This window comes from Mustelus asterias, chromosome 11 (genome assembly GCF_964213995.1).
Source record: "Mustelus asterias chromosome 11, sMusAst1.hap1.1, whole genome shotgun sequence".
NCBI classification, from domain to species: Eukaryota; Metazoa; Chordata; class Chondrichthyes; order Carcharhiniformes; family Triakidae; genus Mustelus; species Mustelus asterias.
The window spans coordinates 94,189,970-94,216,208 of record NC_135811.1 but is presented as its reverse complement, the minus strand read 5'-3'; the positions used below and the strand labels follow the sequence as shown (position 1 = coordinate 94,216,208).

Sequence of the window (26,239 nt, the reverse complement as noted above, 5' to 3'; positions counted from 1 at the left end):
GGAGCGGGGCGGTGGAGGCTGCAGCCAGAAGCGGGGTGAGGGGGCGGCAGCGGCGGCGGGTGAGTAAAATTCCGACTGGGGGTTAAACACGGAGCGAATAAACCCCCCGACCGCGGGGAGGGGAGGGTGAATAGAGACTCTGAGAGAGGTCGGTAAACCGGGATGACGAATGGCGACAGTGGCCGTGCAACAGCGAGCCCACCCCCGGGATCCCTGGCCTGTCCCCCCTCAGAGACCCTCAGGACGCTCGGCCTGTCCCCCCCTCAGAGACTCCCCCAGGATCCCTGGCCTGTCCCCCCTCAGAGACCCTCAGGACGCCCGGCCTGTCCCCCCCTCAGAAACCCCCAGGACCTCCGGCCTGTCCCCCCCCTCAGAGACCCCCAGGATCCCCGGCCTGTCCCCCCTCAGAGACCCTCAGGACGCCCGGCCTGTCCCCCCTCAGAGACCCTCAGGACGCCCGGCCTGTCCCCCCTCAGAAACCCCCAGGATCTCCGGCCTGTCCCCCCTCAGAGACCCTCAGGATCCCCGGCCTGTCCCCCCCTCAGAGACCCTCAGGTCGCCCGGCCCGTCCCCCCTCAGAAACTCCCCAGGATCCCCAACCTGTCCCCCCTCAGAGACGACCCGCCCCCCCAGGGCTGCCAGTTTGTTTATGGGCTCAATTGGAGCCCTTTGCACAATGCAGCCCATCTCCAGCTTGCTGTTCACCCCCACCCCAGGAGGTTGTATAATTGCTGTTTATTTTACCCCATTGGGGAGGGGAATTGGTGTTTTTTTTAGTGTGGAATTGGGGTGGGTTTTACACTGGGGGTTTCCTTCCTGTGCCCCAGTTTCCACAGCGTTTGGAGCAGCAGCCCTGGACTGGCACCTTTTTTTTGTTTTGTTTATTCTGCTGCCTTTAACCTTCATTGCTCAGCTGACACTCCAGATTCAAACATAGCAGCAGAAGTAGGCAAATTCAGTCCTTCCAGCCTGCTCCGCCATTCAATCAGATCATGGCTGATCTCTCCCTGGACTCAAATCCACCTCCCCATATCCCTTTTATCCCTTTTTTTAATTAGAAATATATTTCTCCTCCTTGCAACCATTCAACAATTCAGACTCCACCGCGCTACGGGGCGGCGAGTTCCACAAATTCACCACCCTCTGCGAGAAACAGTTTATTTGCTTTCAATCTTTCACCTTTTCAGTGGGGGTTTACTGCTTTGGGGGGCTCCTCTCCATCTCTTTGAAATGTTCTCCCCCCCCCCCCCCCCCCCCCCCCCCATATAACACCGTTGTAAATTTTCACCACTTTTGGCATTGATTGCCCTATTTGTAAGTTGTGTTATCTATTGTGACTTTAAAATATTCATCAATCCCCCCTCACACCAATTGTCCAACTCTCATCTTTCTATTCCCCCCCCCACACACCCCTTTCAAAATCCACTGGCCTCTTCTGTCCCAATTAACTGGCTTCAAGATTTATTGACCTTCACAAATCGGAATTTAGTAAACTTGCTTGACCATGTGGCCGAGTGGTTATGGTGATGGACTGCTAATCCATTATGATTTGCATGCGTGGGTTCCAATGGTATCCTCGCCTGAGATACATTGAGTCTGTCTCCATATTTGGTCCACTTATTGAGCATGAACTGTGAACTGATCATTCGTTCTGGGTCAGTGACGCGATGGATAACGCCTTTGACTACAGACCAGAAGGTTCCCAGGTTTGAACCCTGCCTGGCTACCAGTCGGCGCTGTGGCCTAATTTGTTAAGATGTGGAGATGTCGGTGTTGGACTGGGGTGGACAAGATGCGAGGTTACATAACACCATGTTATAGTCCAACAGGTTTATTTGAAATCGCAAGCTTTTGGAGCGCTGCTCCTTCGTCAGGTGAAGTGGAGCGAGGTACACAGGCGCAGAATATATAGACAGAGTGACGGTAGTCTGACACGAACAGGTAATCAAGCATGTCAAAGGATAAGTACAGACAATGCTGAATAACAAGTCTTTACAAGTAATCACGAGTGCAATGCAAGCAGTTAAGTATAATCAGCATATGTAATGTGTCGACAAGCTGTATAACAAGTGAAGGGATGACCTAAAAACCGATAATTTAAGGCAGAGAGATAGTTCCAAACAATCAAAGAGTGAGATGGTGCTAAACACTATGCAAACTAATTCAGGTGGAGAGATTATCACCTGTAATCAAAGTGTGCATGATGTCAGAACAGGACAGTCAGGGAGATTTTTCCCCCACAGAATAGTATGGTGAGGTTACATGTAGTGCAACATGAACCCGAGATCACGGTTAATGAGTGCGTAACTTGGCTATCAGTTTCTGCTCAGCGATTCTGCATTGTCATGCATCTAGAATGCTTACCTGAAGACCAGAGACCAAATAAATGTCCTTGGCCACTGAAGTGTTCTCCATCTGGGAGGGAAAACTCCTGCCTGATGATTGTTACATGGTGTCCGTTCATCCCTCATCGTAATGTGTGCATGGTCTCGCCGATGTACTATGCCCTGGGGCATCCTTTCCTGCAGCGTATGAGGTAGACTACATTGGCCGAGATGCATGAGTACATACCGTGTACCTGGCGGGTGGTGTTTCCCCGGTGTGATGGTGGTATCTGTGTCGATGATCTGTCATGTCCTGCAGAGGTTACTGCTTGCATTTGTCTAGCACTCGTGATTACTTGTTTTTCAGCCGGCCTACACTGTCTGTACTTACCCTTTGACACTCTTGATTACCTGTTAATGTCAGGCTGCTGTCACTCTGTCTATATATTCTGTGCCTGCGCACCTCGCTCCACTTCATCTGACAAAGGAGCACCGCCCCAAAAGCCCGTGATTTTAAATAAACCTGGTGTCATGTGACCTCTCCGCTTAGTTTGTTAAAGTGCCTGTCTAGTAAACAGGAGATTCAGAGTTCAAATCTCATGTGCCACTATCCGTTTGGTCTAAGGAAAGCATTGGGAAGAATGCATATCCACCCCCACCCTGAGCCTTGCAGCCACCCTAAAAGAATTACCGTCTCTCACTTCTGTTCTTTTACACCCCTCCAATCTTCTGACATGGTGGCACAGTGGTTAGCATCGCTGCCTCACAGTGCCAGGGACCCGAGATCATGGTTAATGAATGCGGAACTTGGCTATCAGTTCAATTCTAATCTCCGATCTCTGTCTGTGTGGAGTTTGCACGCTCTCCCCATGTCTGTGTGGGTTTCCTCTGGGTGCTCCGGTTTCCTCCTACAGTCCAAAGATGCGTGGGTTTGGTAGATTGGCCATGCTAAATTGCCCCTCTCTGTCAGAGGGACAAGCAGGGTAAATATCTGGGGTTACGGGGATAGGGTCTGGGTTTATTTTGTCAGTGCAAGCTTGATGGGCCAAATGGCCACCTTCTGCACTGTAGGGATTCTATGATTGCTTGTCCCCGTTTTCTTTGCACCACCATTGTAGGCTACACATGCAGTCATTACAACGATTCTTTTCTAAAGCTACTTCCCATCTCCATTTGCCTCCTTGTGGTCCTCACATCCATTCCCTTTGATCCTATAGAGGTGTTCTCCCTCTTTTTTCCCCCTCTTGTTTATTATCCATATTTTCAACAGGCTAATGGCTCTTGAGACATTATTTTAATGTAAGTAGACCAGATAAAGACTTCTATAAGATTAGGATGTAGAGATGTTTCCACTTGCAGGTAGACCAGAACTTGGGACTGTAAATATAACTAACAAATCTAATAGAGAATTTGGGAGAAATTTCTTCATCAAGAGATAGTAACTTCATTGCAGTATTACTGTAAGCTTGCTTGTGACTAATAAATAAAATTTTAAACCTGCTGTGTAAGCTTTAAGGAGGCAAGAACAGTGACAATCTTGATGAGTTGAGCTTATAGTGGGGTGGATACGAGCAAGGAGGTTACTTGAACGGTCAAGACTTGAGGTAGCAAAGACATGAATGAGTCTCAGACGCAACTGCATTGGAAATCTCCCTATTTTGAATCTTAGGAAATACAGGGAGAGACATTGAGTCATAGAGTTTTACAGCAGAGCAAATATGCAGAGGGTTTGTGCTTCGACAGATCTGAGGCAAGGCATATAACCCCATAGTTTATTTTTATACTAAAAGTAGCATAATGCATTCTGTTATCTGTGCCATTTAATTTTCTGTTCTGCCCTCGGGAGCATTAGTGGCATTAACAGTTGTCTTGCTTTGAATTGGCACTCTGAAATGTGCAAGAACTGAAAATAATTAAACATATAAACAAAGCATGAACACATAACCACCAACTGGATCACTTTGGGTCATTAATCACAGACTGTACTATTGAATCATCAAATCATATAAACATTATAGGTACAACCATGTTGAGATGGACTCCAAATGAATGCTCCCTTTACATGGAGTCACAGTTAACTCCTGACATGGATTTGAGACTACAACAAAGTAATTTAAACATAGCTCAGGAAAGGCAAAACAAACAATAGCACTTCATTTCTCCCCCGACTCCTACCACCGTGACATGGTGGTACAGTGGTTAGCACTGCTGCCTCTCAGCGCCAATAACCCGGGTTCGATTCCCAACTTGGGTCACTGTCTGTGCGGAGTATGCACGTTCTCCCCTGCGTGAGTTTCCTCCGGTTTCCTCCCACAGTCCGAAAGATGTGTTGGTTAGGTGCATTGGCCATGCTAAATTCTCCCTCAGTGTAGCTGAACAGGCGCCGGAGTGTGGCGACTAGGGATTTTCACAGTAACTTCATTGTAATGTTAATGTAAGCCTACTTGTGACAAATAAACTTTAACCAGCCTCAGTGTAGATTAAACTCTTTTGTCCCATATAAACATGAAATCAGGTGAAACTCTGGTAGAGCGAGTGACATTCAGGAAGGAAAACAATCCAATACCATGGGAAGATCAGGTTGTGATAACAACGTATGCATACCCTCTGAGACAGCTTGCTGCTTGAGGTTGTGTTAATTGCAGACTTAAGGTATATCAGTGTGACAGTGACACAACAGATCATTACAGATCAAACATTGTACCACACATGAGAGATATATTTGTAAGTAAGATGGCTCATTTACCCAATGGGTTATTAGTATCTGGAATGCATCACCTGAAAGGATGGTGGAAGTAGATTCATTAGTAACTTTCAAAAGGGAGTTGGATAAATACTTGAAGGGGAGAAAATTGCAGGGCTGTACAAAAAGAGCAGGGGAGTTAATAAATTATTGAAGGAATAATGATCCCTCTCCTATATTGTTATTTATACCTTCTATTTTTGGATAAAATCAAACAATCATAGATTTACACATCCGGCAAGAAAGTTAAATTGTGGTTTGTGGATTGAAATTACAGTGTTCAAATTTACAGGGTTACCTTATAGACTGGTAAACACACTACAACCTCCTGCTTCTCGATTGCTAGTTCAAAATAGCCTAGCAAGCTGTTATTGTTCCTTTCTTTTAGATTCCTTTTGTACGAAGATATGTTTGGAGAAGAGGAGATAAAATCTCAGATATTCTGAATGACCAATTATCCAAAAGGGAGGTAAGCATAACTTGGAGCAAAAATATACATTTGGGAATTTTTTTGCATTAATTTCTTGCAACCGTGTAAGTTTTAAGCTGCAACATGTATGTAATGAGAAATTGGTTCGTGTCCTGTTCAGTGTAAAACTGTCCAGTCGTGTAGGCAGAATCATAAACTCCAACAAAATCAGGGCCTATTTCAGGTTGTGCCACAATGAATGAGGTATTACATCTGTCTGTTAGATCATTAAGCTGGCAACTATCTTCCGCAGTTAGCTCCTTCACTTAACTACACTACTGTGATGCTTTAGAGAATGACACATTTTGGAGTCGCAGTCTTCAGTGTTTTTACCCTGTTGCTTTTATTAAACAGCAAGTCCATACTTCAAGAGCTCTTTTTTAAAATTCTACTTTCTCAGAAGACTAAGGAAATTTGGCATGTCAGCTACGACTCTCACTAACTTTTACAGATACACCATGGAAAGCATTCTTCCTGGTTGTATCACAGCTTAGTATGGCTCCTGCTCTGCCCAAGACCGCAAGAAACTACAAAAGGTTGTGAATGTAGCCCAATCCACCATGCAAACCAGCCTCCCATCCACTGACTCTGTCTACACTTCCCGCCGCCTCGAAAAAGCAGTCAGCATAATTAAGGACCCCACGCACCCCGGGCATTCTCTCTTCCATCTTCTTCCTTCGGGAAAAAGATACAAAAGTCTGGGGTCACGTACCAACCGACTCAAGAACAGCTTCTTCCCTGCTGCTGTCAGACTTTTGAATCTTTCTCTACACCCTAGCTATGACTGTAACACTACATTCTGCACTCTCTTGTTTCCTTCTCTATGAACAGTATGCTCTGTCTGTATAGCGCGCAAGAAACAATACTTTTCACTGTATGATAATACATGTGACAATAATAAATCAAATCAAACTAAACCAACCGCTTGGGGACCAATAAGGCAAGCACAACGAGGCATTATAAGTTTTTTGCCTGAGACAAACTTGCAGAAAGAAGCTGGTTTGAACTGAAAAATCATTTGGGCATAAAAAGTTGACTCGATGAAAGGAATGTTAAACTAAATGAAAAATAAAGACAAAAAAAGGGAAAGAACTACAAGAAATCTGAGGGAGGAGAGGGAAAGGTATGGATTTAGGAGAAGTACCAGCCTTAACTTATAAGTTTTCCTCCCCTTGCTCTTCCCCTACATACCACCATGACCTCAGGCTCTGCTGTTTTAACTGGCTGACGGTTAGAAAGTGCACGAGAGGTGTAACTTTGACGCACACTTTTTCCTCCCTTATTACAAAGGTGACCACATTTTTTTTTGAATGTTTGCATTACAACTCAGTATCCAGCCTTTTCACTGATATTCTGCAACACAGATGTGTTCATCTTGAACCTCAGGAAAGTATTGAAGGATTAAAGATGTGTTTGTACACGAGTGGACTGCAGTGATATCCTTCAGGCAGCGGAAAGCTGGGTCACCTTTGGGATAGTTTAAGTGCAGACAGTGGAGAAGTAGCCAGATAACCCTCATTGTATTTCAGCATCAGAACTTGAAACAGCTTGATTTAAAAAAAAAAATCTTCTCACTTCTTCATTCCAGCAGTGTTCATTTTAAATATGTGGAAAATCATTTTTCTCAGATTTTAAATTTAGTGACATGAAAAATTAAAAGGTGCAGTCGAAGAATTAAAATGTTTAATTAGTACAACGTTCACTGAAGAAATATTCTTACGGAGAAATTTAATGAAATATACTTAGATCCAGAGTAATTTTCAAATGAGCATAATTGACAAACCAATGTGTCTATACGTGACAGCCAATGGGATTCTTGTTCACATCCATGCATACATTTACATCAGAGTCTTGCACAAAGCTCTGCCAGACTTTTTGGAAACTAGGTACAGGAAACACCTATACTTCTGTCCACACTGAGATACCGGTGGCATGGATGCCTCCTTACACATCATCTAGCCTTTGCTTTGCTTTGCTGAGATCAGGAACACAGTGGAGAATTAATTCTATGAAATACCAGATTATGGAATTGCATGTTGCTGCTCCAGTACACCAAACCTTCAACATTGCTGGTTACAGCTTTAGTTTCTATCAGTGTCAGTGATCAGAAATTTGGCTGAGTGACATTTATTGATTGCTCACATGGTCACAGAAGCCACTCGATAATGGCACCTGAACTATTGACTTTTAAATTTGTTTTATCTTTTTACAAGGATAATTTTTCTGCTTTTATGTATGACTTTTTGACGTACATTATTCCCAACAGCAAGGGACGGGTAAATAATCTATTCTGAGGATTGGCTGACGTGGTGAACTTTGGTTCCTTATTGGATATCCACATATTTGTGATAGGAATAGCTTGTGGGCCATGATCACTATCAGGATCTCAGGTTCTCCTGCATAAGCTCCAACCAAAAGGAAACTGAAAACAAAATCTTTTCTCCCAAGTTTAATACTTTAAACAATATTTCACTTGAAGACAAATCTTACCCATTTTGATTTTTTTGATTTTATGGCATTTTCTTAATACATTTACAATTTTGTTAGATTTTCTACTCTTTCTTTGCTCTGTTTTGAAAGCTATAATTACATCATTAGATTTTACTGTTAACATCCATTATTTCCAGAAGCTTTCACTAATTTCCTTTTCACCTACTTTCACATATCTCAAACCTTTACGGATCTCGATAGGTAATGATTAATATCCGATTGCACTGGAAGTACTCTAGGTTTTGGGATTATTGATAAACATGTATCCTTCATGAATATTTGTAATTTGCAGTGCAAACAACTTGGAAATTAGTAATCCTTAAGAGGTTATTCCCTAATCTCTCAATTCCCTAATTAGATACAGAAGTCTGAAGTCATGTACCAGCCGACTCAAGAACAGCTTCTTTCCTGCTGCCATTAGACTTTTGAATGGACCTACCTCACTAAGTTGATCTTTCTCTACACCCTAGCTATGACTGTAACTCTACATTCTGCACTCTCTCCTTTCCTTCTCTATGAACAGTATGCTTTGTATAGCACCCAAGAAACAATAATTTTCACTGTATACTAATACATGTGACAATAATAAATCAAATAAAAAATCTTTAGTTCAAAGTCAAGTCCCATACCCCCTGAGATCTGCCAATGGGATAAAAGGAGTACACAATGCCATCAGATATTTGACTATCGTCTTCTGTGTTTGTTGATTCTATTGCTTTATAAAAATTATTGCCTTATGAAATTTTTGATTTTAGCAGCAATGCTTAGCGGTGGCTTGCTGGCGAACTGCGGGTTTTCCATTGATGGGTATCAATAGGGGCGGCACAGTGGTTAACACTGCTGCCTCACAGCACCAGGGACCCAGGTTCAATTCCCGGCTTGGGTGACTGTGTGAAGTTTTCACATTCTCCCCCATGTCTGCGTGGGTTTCCTCCGGGTGCCCCGGTTTCTCCCACAGTCCAAAGATGTGTGGGCTAGGTTGATTGACCATGGTAAATTGCTCCATAGTGTTAGGGAGATGTCAGGGGGAATAGTAGGGTAAATATATGAGGTGGTGGGAATAGGGCTTGGGTGGGATTGTAAAGGTGCAGGCTCGATGGGCCGAATGGCCTCCTTCTGCACTGTTGAGATTCTATGACTAGATGGAAAACAATGGATGTTGAGCAAAAGTGACAACTTGTGATTTTCCTGTAAGTTGCCTGCTACTTGCATGACCTTGCTGCTAAACACGTGTCTCAGTTCACCTGACCTCACTTCCTAACATCAATATATTTGGAGGGAGTCCTACACAGATGATCCTCACAGATTTTGAAGCCACTGCTTTTCAGGCTCATGGCATTTTCATCCTTTCTATTTACATTCTGTTTTCTTTGCCTTTCCCCCTTTTCTTAGACCTCAAAAGTTTCTGGCAGCTCTGCCAGTACCTTGGCTAGTGATAATTCTTCATATGTAAGCTATACAATTGGTATTGACAAACCATTACTCCACCCAGGATTTTACCCAGGTCCAATCAGCTGTGTGTGCGCGCACGGGTTTGGGTGTGTGTGTGTGTACACAATCATAGGAACCATTTTAATTTCCTCACCTTTTTAATTACTATTATGACTCTGGGATCAGATAATTCAAGTCAGATTGGAGATCAAAGTTGAGACTTCCTGTTTTGTACAGCTAAGTTGTTCAAATGGGAACTTCTGGCTATGATCAATGTGAGGTGGAGATGCCGGCGTTGGACTGGGGTAAGCACAATAAGAAGTCACAACACCAGGTTAAAGTCCAACAGGTTTATTTGGTAGCACAAGCCACAAGCATTCGGAGCACTGCTCCTTCGTCAGGTGAGTGGAAGTTGTGTTCACAAACAGGGCACATACAGACACAAACTCAATTTACAAGATAATGGTTGGAATGTGAGTCTTTACAGGTAATCAAGTCTTAAAGGTACAGACAATGTGAGTGAGAGAAGGTTAAGCACAGGTTAAAGAGATGTGTATTGTCTCCAGCCGGGACAGTTAGTGGGATTTTGCAAGCCCAGGCAAGTTGTGGGGGTTACAGATCGTGTGACATGAACCCAAGATCCCGGTTGAGGCCGTCCTCATGTGTGCGGAACTTGGCTATCTTGGTTCCGCACACATGAGGACGGCCTCAACTGGGATCTTGGGTTCATGTCACACTATCTGTAACCCCCATGACTTGCCTGGGCTTGCAAAATCTCACTAACTGTCCTGGCTGGAGACAATACACATTTCTTTAACCTGTGCTTAACCCTCTCTCCACTCACATTGTCTGTACTTTTAAGACTTGATTACCTGTAAAGACTCGCATTCCAACCATTATCTTGTAAATTGAGTTTGTGTCTATATATGCCCTGTTTGTGAACATAACTCCCACTCACCTGATGAAGGGGCGGTGCTCCAAAAGCTTGTGGCTTGTGCTACCAAAAAACCTGTTGGACTTTAACCTGGTGTTGTGAGACTTCTTACTATGATCAGTGTGACAGTTTGCCTCTTTCTAAATACATTGCAGTGTTAATGTAAGGCTATTTGGGACTCTAATTAAACAAACATAAACAATTTGTACACAGCGAGGTCCTCCAATTAGCAATGTGAGAATTTAACAGATTTTCTGTTTCTGGTGGTGTTGGTTAAGACATAAATATTGACCAAAGCACCAGGGAGAACTTTCCCACTTTTCTGTATTTATATGTAATAATTGATTCACTAACATGAGGATGAGAATCACAGTATTTGGAAAGCTTTGTGAATTTAAGTACTACCAGAAAGTGCTGCCTTAAATGGGAGCAGTTGTAACTTCAAAATGACACAAGATGGAGCCGTGATGATTTCTCCTTTTTATACTTGTTCAGATTCTGAACTGCAAGTTAACGTTGGCCTGGTCAGTGGCGAAATAACTTGTTGGGATTTGTGCCCGAGTTCAAAAATGCGAAGAAGTCACTCAACCCATCAAATTTTCTCTCTTTGTACTTCCAGCCTCATGTTCTTGTTTAGTCAAGATATTTACACAGAACAGAAGCTGTATTTTAAAAGCACAAAGCTAGTCCAGTATGTTAATTCCAGTGTAACTAAAGGGACTATAAGTTTTGTGATACAGGTTCTTAATGTTTATGCTTTGAAATGTATTTTTAAACATTTTCAGTACTTGTTATCGCCATAAGAGTATGATTCTATATTTTTGATTTCATGTTACAGGACAAATATAAGAAACCATGGGGAAATCATTTTCTCAATTACCTAATTTCCCAAGACACAGCAAGAAAGAGGATACCACACCTATTGTGCCAGAGACTAATGGAATTGTTCCCGAGAACACAAATGAAGTACATGACAGTAATGGAGAGGCCAATTCCCATGTTCCATACGTAGAGTTTGTGGGAAGAGAGAGCATCACGTGTCCCACCTGTCAAGGGACAGGAAGAATACCAAGAGGTAGGTAGTTTTCTTACCCACATTGGTGCGACGTTTGGTGCTACTCTGGCAAAATGTGCTTCATCTTTCTTTTCCCAAATAGAAACACCTTGCCACCAACAGTTGAAGGAGAAGGAAATTTCGTTGTCGGCATAACCAACCAATTGGGTGGCACAGTGGTTAGCACTGCTGCCTCACAGCGCCAGGGACCTGTGCTGGTTAGGTGCATTGGCCATGCTAAATTGTCCCTCAGTGAACCCGAATAGGCGCAGGAGTGTGGTGACTAGGGGATTTTCACAGGAACTTCATTGCAGTGTTAATGTAATTTGTAACACAAATAAATAAAATAAGCCATAGCAATCCAAACACTTTCTGTATTAGTGCAAACATTGTTGATGGTCCTTCTGACAACCCAAGGAAGACCTGGGGCCAGTGTATTATAAAATACTACTGTGATAGTATTTATACTATAACATTTATAGTAATAATAAAATAATATTAGCAAGACTTAATCAGCATTTTGTTCTGTGCTACATCCTTTTCCATAGGTTAAGTGTGTTGTAAAAGGCATGCTTTCTGATCTTAACTGGTGTTACTTTAGAAGTTGTCTGAATCAGTGTTGCCAATGCTAGTCATTTACTGGAGAGTTCCTTGTTTTCTTGTATGACTTGGACTCTCTCTAAATACCTGTTGTTCAAATTCAAGCAAATGTCAGTTTCCATAGAGAGGTTTAGCATTCCCTATGAACAAATGTGACCATTTGTACAAAGTTTCTAGACAGTGACTCTTTGGGAAAGCAATGAGTACTTAGCATTGGGGAATAAGTACATGATGCTAGTATACCTTCCTGATCTCTCCAAAGAATGAAAAGACTACACTGACTGACAGCATTGACCAAACTACCAATCCAACTTTATTAAGGAGTAAGATTAAACAGAGGCTGCATTACTTCATTTTATTACATCTGTTTAAAATGAATAAAGGTTCAAAATCTTTGCAGTTCTGTTTTGTAACTTGGGCCTTGTGTCTTTGATATGTTTTAAATGGGCTCACTCCACCTGTCACAAGAACCGCAGCAAGTAGGAAAACAAGGAAAACTAAAGCTTGCCAATTTAGCTTTATCACATAAGCAAATTACTGCGGATAATGGAAACCTGAAATAAAAAGAGAAAATGTTGAAGATATTCAGCAGATCAGGTGCGTCTGTGGAGAGAGAAACAAAGTTAATGTTTGATGACCTTTCATTGGGTTCTGACCTGAAAAATTAATTCTGTTTCTCTCCCCTCAGATGCTGCCTGACCTGCTGAGTATTTCCAGCATTTTCTGTTTCTATTTCAGTTCAGCTTAATGTCTCTTTTCCCTGTGAAGTTGAAGCAAATACAGCAATGTAAATAACAGTCCTATAAGAAATCAAAACTATTAATCAAAATAAATTTCAAAGTCTTATGGTTGCTTCACAGAATTCCTGACTCAAAAGCAATTCACGAGTCTTCAGGGCAAACCTAATCTGCCAATTTGATAGTCTAACCCAATGATGGGGTAACCATTATAATTGCAAATATTTTAGATTATAATTTGTAGTAAGCTGATTTTTTTGTCACCTATGTGTTCTTTATCGGCTGAAATTAGTCATTCCCCACTTTGAAGCAGGCACCTACATAATAGGCAGGCATGATTCAGTCCAGCTAGTTTCAGTTAACGTTCCCACAGGATAGAAATTACTCTTCAATAACTTTAAGTGAAATCATTGTTGAATTGACTTCAAGATGGGCCTATTTACAGCAATAAGATCTTGTGGTTTTAAAGGAACAGGCTGAATACTATCTGATGCATAATCAATGTAACACTGCCTTTATAAAACATTCTAAAAGAAAAATAAATTGTGTCTTTAAAACTTAGAATGTCCCAAGCCAATGAGGATTTTTGAAATCTGACCATTGTTGTAAATTAGGAAAACGTGGCGGCCAGTTTGCACACAAACAGCAGTGATATAAACGACCGATAATCTGTTCCGGGTGGTGTTGGTTGAGGAAATGTTAGCCAAGAATAGTATGGTGGGATTTTTTACAGCCATTTAAAGAGCCTCAGTTTAACGTCACATCTGAAAGATGGCACCTCTGACTGCGCAGCAGTTTCTCAGCACTGCACTGGAGTGTTAGCCAAGATTACTTGTTCAAATCTCTAAAGTCGGGCTTGAACCCATGATCTTAAAATTCAGAGATAAGCGTGATAGCACGCGCTCCACAGAAGCTCCAAAATTTCACATGTGAATACTCTGGGTGATGATATTTTAAAGTTCTTGTTTTTTAACATTTCCAGGCCAAGAGAATGAGCTGGTTGCTCTGATTCCGTACAGTGACCAGAGGTTGCAGCCACAACGAACGTCAGTATTAATATTTTACTGTTGCAACAATTTAGTGTTTCACCAACAGCCAGAACTGAAATCTTTCATTATACAAGAAGGGAAGCAGTTTCAATGCTGGGATATGATTTACTTTTCAGGAAGCTTTCTGTGGCAGTCGCTGTGGTGATCAGCCTTCTGATTAGTGGACTTGCGATCTTCTTCCTTTTCCCACGTTCCATTAAAGTGGAACATGTTGGTATAAAGTCAGCCTACGTCACTGATGACAAGTTGAATTATAGAGTTATTCTCAAAATAACGGTAGGTTCATCATTTTAAAATGTAATTTAACCTCCTGTGGTATAGGAATAGTTTGGCACCAAAAGGGCCAAGACCTGCGTAATGTGGCTCCCAACATCTATACCTTATATTGCGAAATTAAACAATATCTGTTATTATTGGTGCATTGGTCTATGCTGAGGCGAGAGTTGAGATAAATGGAAGTCATACATGTGGAGAGTAGGCAGTGAAGGGTTCCATTGTGGGGCCCTGTAAGAAATGCAAGGACTTGAAGATAATTGATCCCAGAGAGTATTAATAATATTCTGAACTAAAGCACAATGTTTCCCTGACAGAGAAAGAAGTATTTTAAAATTTGCATCTTCAACCCTCCAAGGGCATGTAATCTCCCCCATCAGAAGGCACCACTATTATTTAATCAGATCCCCTCAGCACTATAGGTCCACCTGCCAGTTTATTTAAATGGAAATTCAAATGGAATTTGAACAGGATCTATGATGTCTAGGTTAGAGATCCTGAAATTTTGGGGCCTAGGTATCAAAAGTGGAAAAATGCACCATTTCACTCTGATGTGCAGATGCCGGCTTTGGACTGGGTTGGGCACAATAAGAAATCTCACAACACCAGGTTAAAGTCCAACAGGTTTATTCTGAATCACGAGCTTTCGGAGCACTGTTTCTTCATCAGGTAAATGGACTCCACTCACCTGATAAAGGAGCAGCGCTCCGAAAGCTCGTGATTCCAAATAAACCTGTTGGACTTTAACCTAGTGTTGTGAGACTTCATACTCATTTCACACTGTCAACACCCTGGCAGTTGTTACTATTGATCAAAAACTGAACTGGACCAACTATGTAAACACTGGCTACAAGAGCAGGTTAGAGGTTGGGAATTCTGAAGCAAATAACTCGCTTTGAGTCTTCCCAAAGCCTGTTCACCCATCAACAAAGTACAAATCAAGGGTGTGGTGGAATATGCTTGTCTGGATGAGTGTAGCTTCAACAACATCAAGAAGCTCAACACCATTCAAGACAAAACAGCCTGTGTGATTGGCACACCATCCACCTCAAACGTTCACTTCCTCTACTACCAATGCACAGTTGAAGCAGTGTGTACCATCTACAAGATGCACTACAGCAACTCACCATGGTTCCTTTGACAGCACCTTCCAAACGCGCAACCACTATCGCTTAGAAGGAGAAGGGCAGCAGATGCATGGGAACACTATCACCCTGCAAGTTCCTCTCCAAACAACACCCCATCCTAATTTGGAACTATATCGCCATTCCTCCACTGTCACTGAGTCAAAATCCTGGGTCTCCCTTCCTAACAGCACTATCAGTGTCCCCCACAATACATTGACTGCTTAGGTTCAAGAAGGCAGCTCACCACCACCTTCAAGATCAAAATCCTGGAACTCCCTTCCCAGCAGGAATGTGAGTATACCTGCACCAGAGGGGTTACGGGGTTCAAAAAGGCAGCTTAGGGATGGGTAACAAATATTCACCTTGCCAATGATGCCCACAACCCATGAAAAAAACATCGCAGGACTGACATCTGATAGAGACTCCCTCCTATTCCATGTGGAAAAGTTGGAGAGTAGTATGTGGCCATTTCTACCCTAAGATTGGATTGCATGCAAGTTTCTGCTTCCTGGTTGTAATGATGGGTTGTGAAATGGTTGGACAATTTCAATTGAGCCCAGAAGATCCTAATGTATAACATAAAACTGCCCACAGCGCAGCACTAATTGGTACAAGATTGCCATTTCACTGAAGAGCCAGATTGGTGGCCGTTGTGGAAATAGAAAAGTCTATACTGATTACAGAAAGAAAGGAATTCTGAGATTATGGTTAAAGTATTCTGTGGTGCTTTACATGTTTCATTGTAGGCTCTTGATGTGCCACCTTTTCTTTTTTGCAGAATATAATAAATGTAACAAACTACAACTTCTACAGCATCAGTATTACGGATCTCAATGTGCAGATTGTGTTTTTTAATGAAGTCCTTGGAACTGTCAACATCAAAAACACTACAGTTTTCAGGCCTTTGGGAGGCGGCCAGGTAATGAATATTGAGTGTTACCTTGGATGCTATTGGTGGATTGATCTCTTTATTGCTTTGTTAATAGTGATGTTAATCATGTTTTCAACAGGGTCGGTGGGTCTCTTTCTGCTGGACTGGCTGGTCTCACAACTTTGCCTCCAGTGGGCTGATAACTTTGAGTCTTGTTGCGAATACCTGGTTTCAAATTTCACAAGGATCACAGAGTGACAGGGTGTTAGGAAATTCAGAGATATTTAGTCACCATTTCTGTCTTGAACACTCCAAATGCCCCTCCAGTCTCCTTTGAAATCGTTTATTGCACCAGAGCAGCGCATGAGCATATCTAAAACTTGCATCCACTAATATCACCAATACTTATTTATGGCCTAGTTTTTGCTCGCTTGTATTAAGCTCGACTTCTGTAGCTTATTGAAGCAGATGTGGTCAGATTTTGGGAATTAAATAGTGGTGTTTACGGTAAAGTCTTCAACTTCAGACCCATGCTGCGTGGTAATTTTGAGCACTGATGTAAATAATAAAAGCAAAGTAGTATGGATGCTGGAAGTCTGAAATATAAACAAAGTGCTGACAGTGTAAAGGAAGACTGGGACTTACTGCTACATTTATGATTTCCATTTCAACTACATGTCTGTTGATAGCACAAGAAGTGCAACAGGAAACTGGTTTAAAAGGAATTCTCACAAATGATGACTGCCTTTCAATCAAAGAAATGTTAGCTATTTCTAAGGCAATTTGAGGATACAATGTCTTCCATCGTAGCAAAAGTGTCCTGATACACCTATACAGAAGGGGGATTGGAGCCACAACAGGGCTGATTAGGGGAAAAAAGTTAGAGAGGGGTTATTGGACGCACAAGCATCTAATAAATTACAGTAGAATACAAGATAAGGGATGTACTTCTGAGGCTGTGTAAGGCTCTGGTCAGACCCCATTTGGAGTATTGTGAGCAGTTTTGGGCCCCGTATCTAAGGAAGCATGTGCTGGCCTTGGAAAGGGTTCAAAGGAAGTTCACAAGATTGATCCCTGGAATGAAGAGCTTGTCGTATGAGGAATGGTTGAGGACTCTGGGTCTGTACTCGTTGGGAGTTTAGAAGGATGAGGGGGGAATCTTATTGAAACTTACAGGATACTGCGAGGCTTGGATAGAGTGGATGTGGAGAGGATGTTTCCACTAGTAGGAAAAACTAGAACCAGAGGGCACAACCTCAGGCTAAAGGGACGATCCTTTGAAACAGAGATGAGGAGGAATTTCTTCAGCCGGAGAGTGGTGAATCTGTGGAACTTTGCCGCAGAAGGCTGTGGAGGCCAGGTCATTGAGTGTCTTTAAGAGAGATAGATAGGTTCTTGATTAATAAGGGGATCAGGGGTTATGGGGAAAGGGCAGGAGAATGGGAATGAGAAAAATATCAGCCATGATTGAATGATGGAGCACACTCGATGGGCTGAATGGCCTAATTCTACTCCTATATTTTATGGTCCTATGGTCTAAGTAGGCTTTTAAGAAAGGAAGATGCTTTGTTACAAATATATTTTAAGTTTTACTTTCTGTTTTTCTAATATGTAGCCCAGATACACAGAAATAAACCTCTCAAATTATTGAGAATTTCTAATTATTAATGAATCCTACTAATTCAATGTGCACATTAATAAATTACTGACACAGATGTGGGGAAGACATCATTATTCAACAAGATTCTTTCTCCTGCTGTTAAAGTTACCCAGCGTTTCATATTCATTAAATATCTTTTTGCAGTTCAAACACTTACTGAATTCCATCAATTTTGGTGAGATTTATATCTGTAACTAATCATTTTTATCCACATCCATTTACACACATTTCTTTTCCCATCTATGTTTTACTGTTTCATGTCCCGCTGGCGTTTTATGTAATGTGATTATATCTTGTTCTGTTTTTCAGATTTTCTATGAGGTGACTGCTATGCTAGATGATCTAGGCATGTAGTAAGTATTATAATGACAATTGTGTTTTGTAATTGACTGACCAAAGCAACGAGTTGCCAGTGGTTTAACAGCAACAGTTTCCATTTAATCCTGCACAAGTAGGAGAAGGCACTGGATTAGTAGTCCGGAAGCCCAGGCGGATGCTCTGGAAACACAGGTTCAGATCTTTCCACGGCAGCTGGTGGAATTTAAATTCAATTAACAAAATCTGGAATGAAAAACTAGTTTCAGTAATAGTGACCATGAAACTATCATCAATTGTAAAAATCCATCTGATTCACTAAGGTCCTTTTAGGGAAGGAAATCTGCCGTCCTTACCTAGTCTGAGCAGGTATGACTTCAGACCCACAGCAATATGCTCAACTCTTAAATGCCTTCTAAAATGGTCCAGCAAGCCACTCTGTTGTATCATAATGCTACAAAGTCTAAAAGGAATGAAACCGAACGGATCACCTGACTTCAATCTCGGCACTGGAAACGACAACGGCACATTCAGCTCTGTCACCCCTGCAGTATCCTCCTTACTAACGTCTGGGGACTTGTGCCACAATTAGGAGAGCTTCCCCGCAGATCGGTCAAGCAACATAATCATACTCACCAAATCATACATTACAGACAACATCCCAGACACCATCATCATCATCTTTGGATTTGGCCTGTCCCACCTGCAGGACAGACCCACCAGAGGTGGTGGCACAGTGGTATACAGTCAAGAGGGAGTCCTCAACATTGTCTCCAGATCCCATTAAATCTCATGGGATCGAGCCAAACATGGGTAAGGAAACCTGCTTATTACCACTGACCACCAGGGCCCCTCAGTCCTGACCTCATTACAGCCTTAGTCCAAGCATGGACAAGGGAGCTGAATCAACAAGTTAGGTGAAAGTGACTGCCCTGGACACCAGGACATTTGACTGAGTGTGGCCTTAAGGAGCCCTAGCAAAATAACTGTCATTGGAAATCAGGGGAAAAACTCTCCACTGATTGGAGTCATACCTAGCACAAAGGAAGATCATTGTGGTTGTTGGATGTCAATCATCTAAGTCCCAGGACATCACTAGGAATTTCTTGTGGTGATGTCCTAAGGCCAACAACCATCTTCAGCTTCTTCATCAATGACCTACCTTCCATCATAAGGGCAAAAGTAGGATGTTCACTGATGATTTCACAATGTTTAGCACCATTTGCATTTATGGTATAAATAATCATTTAAAATTAATGAATGCTAATTATGTTGAAAGATCAATTACTTGATGGAACTACGACAATATGCAAATAAAGATGTTAATAAGTAATTTGTTATACGCGTCAGAGAATCTATAATTGTTTTTCTTTTTGTCTTTAAGCCATTACTGCACAATGCCTGAAATCAAAGTGCACAATATTGTGATCTCAATACAGTAAGTACTGTAAGATTAGACCTTTTTCTTAATTGGTACATTCTGAATGCAGAATTTAATCCAAGTAAATGAATCTGTAATCGCTTCTCGGCCTTTTGGCTAAGATCAAGTGTAGTATGGATCGGATGCTGCACTTAGTTGAGGTCATTAGGGTACATTGAAGCTTCATATTCATATGAAGCAATTTTTAAAAGCAGCATCTTGGCCTTTTGGCTAAGATGCAAATGAGATCAAGCCTTGGAGGAGGAAGTCCTGCCCCTCCTCCAATCAGCTTGGCTCATGTAGATCAGGCCCAGGACAGGGTAAATGGTCGCTTGCCCTGTCTTGCCAGCCTGGATTGGAAATGTCTCAACTTGTTGAGACTCTGAATTGGACTTGATTTGATTGAATTGTAAAAGTATTTTTAAAAAATGAATCTGTAATTCACTTTCTTTTAACCAGAAGCCCTATTCTTTTCACTAAAATGTAAGCAAAATACTGCAGATTTTGGAATCTGAAACATAAATAGAAAATGCTGGAAAACCCAGCAGGTCTGGCAACATCAGAGGTCTTAAAAAGTCAAACGGACTTGAAAAGTTAACTCTGTTTTCTCTCTCCACAGATGTTGCCAGATCTGTGGAGTTTTTCCAGCATTTTCTCTTTCTGTCCCTATTTTCTTACCTTTGCAGAGCATGCGTTCTGTGCGCCCATATCTGAAGGGAGAAATGGAATGGTCTCACTCACAAACTTGTGTTTTGTGTTCCGTCCTAGCATGGAGGATGGGATATTGTGTTCTGCACAGGCACGTTGTTTCCATGCGATAGTGACTCCCTGACCAAAGCCAGACAATTTATTTTTGTAGTGACCTCCATGTAAATTTAATAATTGAATGGAAAGGCTCTCATCCTGGATTATTGCTTTAAAATACTGCTGTGCACATGTGCTATTACAGTTCCTTTACCATCCAGCCCACTTTGAACAAGCAATCTGACCTTTTGTGTAGGTCAGCTCTTGCTGTAGTGTAGTGGTTATCACGTTCGCCTCACGCGCGCATAGTACCCGGTTCGAAACTGCGCAGAAACACTGTTGGATCTTTCTCATTAAGCGTGAGCGAAGTCTGCATGATGTAAGTTCATTGCTCAACATCATGCGAATCCGATGTCACAGTCATGTTGTATTGGCTTTGACTTCGGCCTCAAATGCATTTACCCAAAAAGAAGTACTAAGAATGTGCTGTTTCTTCCAATTTGGGACTGGGTTGAAAGTTAAAGCCTCAGTATATCTCCCTGCCCAGAAACAGAAATGGTTTCAATCACATCCTTCATGTTTTCCATGCCCCCAAGTATCATTGCACTTTGAGAAGCTGCTGCTACCATCTAGTCACTTTAAAACAAATGTACTTGTGCAAGCAAGTAATTTAAACGTAGATCTGTTAAGTGTGGAAATCTTTCTGAAATATAAGCTGAGCTGCAGCCATCTCTGAAGGCTGAAATGGATCAGCAAAGTAAATGCAGCTTCAACTTTAAACATGTAGAAAAATAATAGCAGGAAACAGCTGAGAGTTTTCTTATTTATTCTTTTTCATCTTTTCCAGAGCAACGGTGACAGCTTGGTACTTGTCGCACTCTGAGCAAGTCTCCTTTGATGCCTACCAATACGTTGACTGTGGCTCCAACACCACCCATCTTCACAGTCCCTTCTACCCTTCCCAGGACAACCATTTGCATGAGCTGCTCAGTTAACGGAAATGGTGCTAGTGCCCTTTACAGTCAAGGCTTCCAGCATGGCCCAAACACTTCCTCCTCTGTGTAGATATTGTGCTCCTGGACTGATGAGACAATGCATCAGTCAGTTCTGCACCCGTCTGCCTGATTATTTTATAGTGCTCTGTGTGGCAATGTAACACTTGTAAGAGGAGTACATTAATTTGGGATATTGAGCATGTAATGGTGATTTGATAATCTGACAGTTTTAGTTACAGGAAGTTCTGCTGAACTACCAGAGCTGGAAGATAAGTTTAATACATCTGGGGAATGAACAGGGTCTGAATTGTGAACTGATCTTTGTTGATCGATTTCAGATAAAATAGCTGCACTTTTCATGGCCTCCAAATTTAAATGTATAATTCCTTAAATAAGTCACCATTTGTTCATTAGACCATTGCCTCCTATTAGAAGAGATGGGAACATACAGAAAGCTTCTTTTGTGCAACATCTGTAAACATCCCTCTAGATAGAACCTGGGAGGTTCTTGTGTATTTATAGATCATGAAGATTGAACTTCCTATAAAGATACATGTATGTACAATTATCAAAATATTTAGATCACAGAAATGCAGGATATCCACTAGCTAACATGGAATGATGGGATATGCAAAATAATTTATCAAGCAGAGTTGGTTGTGCAATACTTAGGTTTGGAACATCCTGAGTGCATTATTTGGTATATTCCAGAAAGCTACATTGTTTAATACATTTCAAACATTGTGTAACTCTGAAAACTAAAGCAAATTAATATATTTTATATAAAATATTCAGTGCAGGCCCTGCATGGTTCAGTGGATAAATACTTTGTGTATTGTGGTCCTGGGCCACATTAGTCAAGACGATCCCATTTTTGACCCCTGCTTTGTCCTGATTCGGATGATCTCAGTGTGGAAAGAGGAGGCGAAAGATTAAAGTGCACAGTTTGGCTTAGTGTCCCCTGGGCTAGGGCTGGAAAAGTAGACCGTGGTTTCTGCTCCAGATTGTGAATGCTGGCGAAGCTTAAGATTGGGTTCAACTCTGAAGCTCCCTATAATTGAACAGGCTACACACATGAACTGACAGTCCCACACGTGGTGCCAAAGTGTGCCCATGGGACCATACCACAGCGTGATGCCACCTCTTCAGCAATAGAGGGAAGGATACTGGAGAGGAACATTTTTAAAAAGCAAGTCTTATTGTGTTACTAAATGCTTAGCCATTACACAGCCAATCCAAGAAGGTGTTCCCAGTCCATTAGCACTAAAGTAGTTCTGAGTGTGACTGTGTCTTAGCCACACAGAGCAAATAAGCCTATTTTAAAAGCCTTATATTTATTATTGCAGTTAATAGCAGTAATTCACTATTTTCTCTGTCACTTATGTAATGTTCTCTCCTGTAATACATTGGGGAGCGCATTAACATTTTCCACTTGTGTGCACACTTCAAGTGCTTTTGGGGGTGGGGGAACAGCAATTAGCACTGAAGGTACCATAATGTTCCATCCATATCAAGGTCACAATTTAACACAGTCTAAGTGCAGTTGGTCATCTATGCTCAAACACTTTTAATCCTATGATATTTAAAGCAGGATATTGTTCTTGCCCCAAACTAACCAATATGGACCCCAACAAGCCCTTGTCCAAGATGTATTTTGATGGGTGTTTAGGAAGAACTCATTATTATCAAATATGGTTCTCCGGAGTGGTCGCTGCCCATTGCATTGGGTTTGCTATAGAGAAATATTTTTTTAAAACATACTTTGTCACTTAAGGTGTGTCTTCAGCTGTAACGACCAACTTAGAAATTAATTGGCTTGGTAGGATTTGCTTCCATCAAACTTGCACACAAATACACGATGTGCTTTAGTGCAGGTCTACATGTTTCACCAACCACAGTTTGCAGACATGTGAAATCTTTTGCATTATGTCCAGTCACTATTTTGCAAATTACTCAATGTTTCAGCCACCTGGAATATTGCTTCCTGTTTGCATCACCAATGGTTGTAATATTGCCTCATGTCCCTCACAGACAATTAAATGCTGAGAAAATGTCAGTATTTCTGGATTTAAAGAATAATTCTCCACATTGCATGATTCAGGCCAAAGTATAATCTTGCCGTATCCACGGTTCAGTTATAAATTAGTTTCTCAGCTAAACTCTCTGTTCCCCCATCTTGTGGGTTTGGTGACACCAATAATCTTGCACTTTCTGTTTGCAATGGAAGTATAAAACTGAGTGGTCGACAAGGGTTTCTTAGAGGAAGGAAGACTTGTGCAAGTAGATTTTGTGGGACTTAATCCCAGTATAGTGTTCTGTTGCATGTAACTAAGTCACAGAAAAGTCACTTAATGTTATAGGTTCAAACCTGTCCATCTATCTAGTGTTGAAATTATTAACTAAAATAGTTGTACGAAAGCCTGATTAACCCAACCTATTCTGTTCCTTATGATGGTCTTTGATTTCTGGTTAGAATGACATACATTCATGGCATCTTGCATGCATTTGACATATCCGGTTATCGCAGGACCAAAATTGTGGGCATGTCGGATATGTGTTGGTGGTATACAAGGACATGCTGTGTTATGAATCCTTAAAATTTACCCCATGTTTCTGATAGTTTAAATTGAGAATTTGCTAAAGCTACGAAACTTTGGGTCAGAGGAGGGGTGTGAGGACAAGGTATGAGAGAGTTGGCACTTGTGGAGTTTGCCCTCGTCAATCTTCAGCGAATTAAAGGAAAGAAAGGGAAGCATTTGCTTCGGTACGAGTGCTAACATTAGTGACTGAAATATATTAAACTAGCTACTTCAATTAAAGTAATTTACTGGTACACATAGTAACTGGGAGAATTACTGGCAAGGCCGGTATTTAATGCTGATTCCTAATTGCTCAAGAAAGTGCTGAGTCGCCTTCTTGAACCACTGCAGCTCACATGGTGCAGGCACTCTCAGTCCTGTTAGGGAGGGAGTTGTAGGAACTGTGAAGTGAGCAGAATAGCGTGTGTACAGAAAATGTTGTTAGTACACATTGATATGGCAATGTGCTGTAATTTATTGTGCCGCGGCGACTCCTGCTTAAGTGTATATAATTAACGTAGCCTGATGCTACACAATTATAACTACCAAATTGAGAAGTGGTGTGCAAATCTGAAAGGCTCAAGACACACGATAAAAATGTTCAAAATTTGAGTCCCTGTGAACCAATGGATGTGATCGAAGAAATGAGAGTAAATTACTCAGACGTGCCTAAGTTAGTAAATTCATGGCTTAACATGATATTTAGCTATGCAGAACAGAAAGTGTCAGATTCGATGTCTAGTCTGTGTCCATCTGAGCATGGGCAGCATTGACATGTTACAGGTAGTCTCAGTGCCCCTGCACTAGGTAAGTGAAGTATTGAGTTCCTGCTTACAGTCCAAAAATTCCTGCTAGTAACTGCGCATGATGTGTTTAGATGGAAACTGGCCTCTATACTTGAATAATCCACCATTATTCACTGTCTTAGACAAGATACAAGAGAACTGTTGGCACTTGTGGAACTTTCCTGAGTCAGAATCTTCAGTAAATTGAAGGAGTGAAAGGGAAGCATTTGATAACTTGCTTGGCTATGCACGCTAACATTAGTGACTAAATATATTAAGTTAGGTACTTCAATTTAAGTAATTTGGTTGACAAGTCCGTAATCCAATGAATATTTTAGATTTGAAGGAACTAATAAAAAAAGTTTGTAATTAGCATGTTATCTTATTGTTTTACTGTGCATTGTGTTTCACTCATTATTTATGGATAAACCTGTGATACTGAAATAATCACAATACCTTACTGCACATCATTTGAGCTTACACTGCACCCCAAAATGGCTTCTAATATAAGTAAAGCAGCTGTCATGCCACTGAATCCAGTCAGCTTGCTTCTATTTATGTAACTGCATTCACATTTTTAAATGTACAATACCAGAAATAAAGCAGTAAATTAAATGTTGAAATTTAATCCTGAGCTTCAGGTGAATTTAAGCTTGGTTTTGCTGCTTTGCAATGTGATCTGAACCCCTGGATTAAGTTTCAATTTTGTATTTCCTCTGCAGTTATCATTACTCCACCTCATTAAGCATACTAAAGATACCTTTCGCTGGCAGCCCAGGATAATTAATAAAGCCTGTGAAATATGTCACCTTGTTACAATTAATGTCATCATTCTGTATTACTGCTAAATCGTGGAGTAAGCTTATTAAACTACAGTTGGTAAACCACTACTCCTGCAGTGAGACTTGGTTTAATTAGCTGTTATGAATTAATTCTTCCACTCAATGGAAGGCAAGTTTAAGGCTCTAGTTAGTAATTGAGTCTAACAGTGGACTTGAGATTTTGTTGGTTAACTCGGTAATTAAGTGAAAAGGACCAAGGCAGTTTCTCATTGTCAGCTGGATAAACGATTCATGGAATTTCCCAAATTTATTTGTCAGTGCGTTTGGTGTAGAACATCCTATCCTGAAAACCCGTAACTGCTGCCATGCAAAAGGTTGTCCCTGAATTGGGCACTGTGTGTAAACTAGTCTGAAAAGCTTCAGTACGAGGTTTATATTCTTCTCATTATAAAATAAGTTGTTCTGCTAATAACTGATGGCATGACATTATTTCATCACCAATTATTATTGAGCACCTGTCCACATGTAAACCCAATGACATTTTAACACGGTAACCACGTACCTAAGGAAACTAGAAAAATGAACAGTGTTGGTCTTAAAGGTCCACCCGTTTGTAAATGTGGGAAAAGGGTTCTGTATTCATTCTCTGCCACTAGTCAATGTTCACAGTGAAAAGATAACCGGTTAATGAATTTTTGATGTACTCTGCCTAATAATAATGTTACTTTAAATGTAGAGTTCTGTAGAAAGTGGTGTATCACATGGAGTATTATTTTAGATTCGTACTGCCCTATGTTTTCAAACGAATTGTCTTGTAATTGTGGCTTTGTTGCTAATTAAAGAATAATTGAAATTTC

General features: G+C 41.3%; 1 protein-coding gene and 1 non-coding gene across 3 annotated transcripts; both read left to right on the top strand.

Moving 5' to 3' along the window:
- On the top strand, positions 1-26,239 carry tmem106a (transmembrane protein 106A). Of its 2 annotated transcripts, none has more exons than XM_078223979.1 (9): positions 1-59; positions 5,456-5,536; positions 11,230-11,466; positions 13,765-13,828; positions 13,948-14,107; positions 16,010-16,150; positions 18,072-18,115; positions 19,462-19,515; positions 21,089-26,239. In XM_078223979.1, the coding sequence occupies exons 3-9, from the start codon at positions 11,247-11,249 to the stop codon at positions 21,234-21,236; spliced, it is 831 nt and encodes a 276-aa protein (XP_078080105.1). In that variant the 5' UTR covers positions 1-59; positions 5,456-5,536; positions 11,230-11,246; the 3' UTR covers positions 21,237-26,239. The 2 variants fall into 2 exon arrangements, with proteins under 2 accessions (XP_078080105.1, XP_078080106.1); XM_078223980.1 differs by lacking the exon at positions 1-59 and adding an exon at positions 101-148.
- On the top strand, positions 19,595-19,788 carry LOC144501091 (U2 spliceosomal RNA). Its single transcript, XR_013499059.1, has one exon. It is a non-coding gene; the product is annotated as a U2 spliceosomal RNA (small nuclear RNA).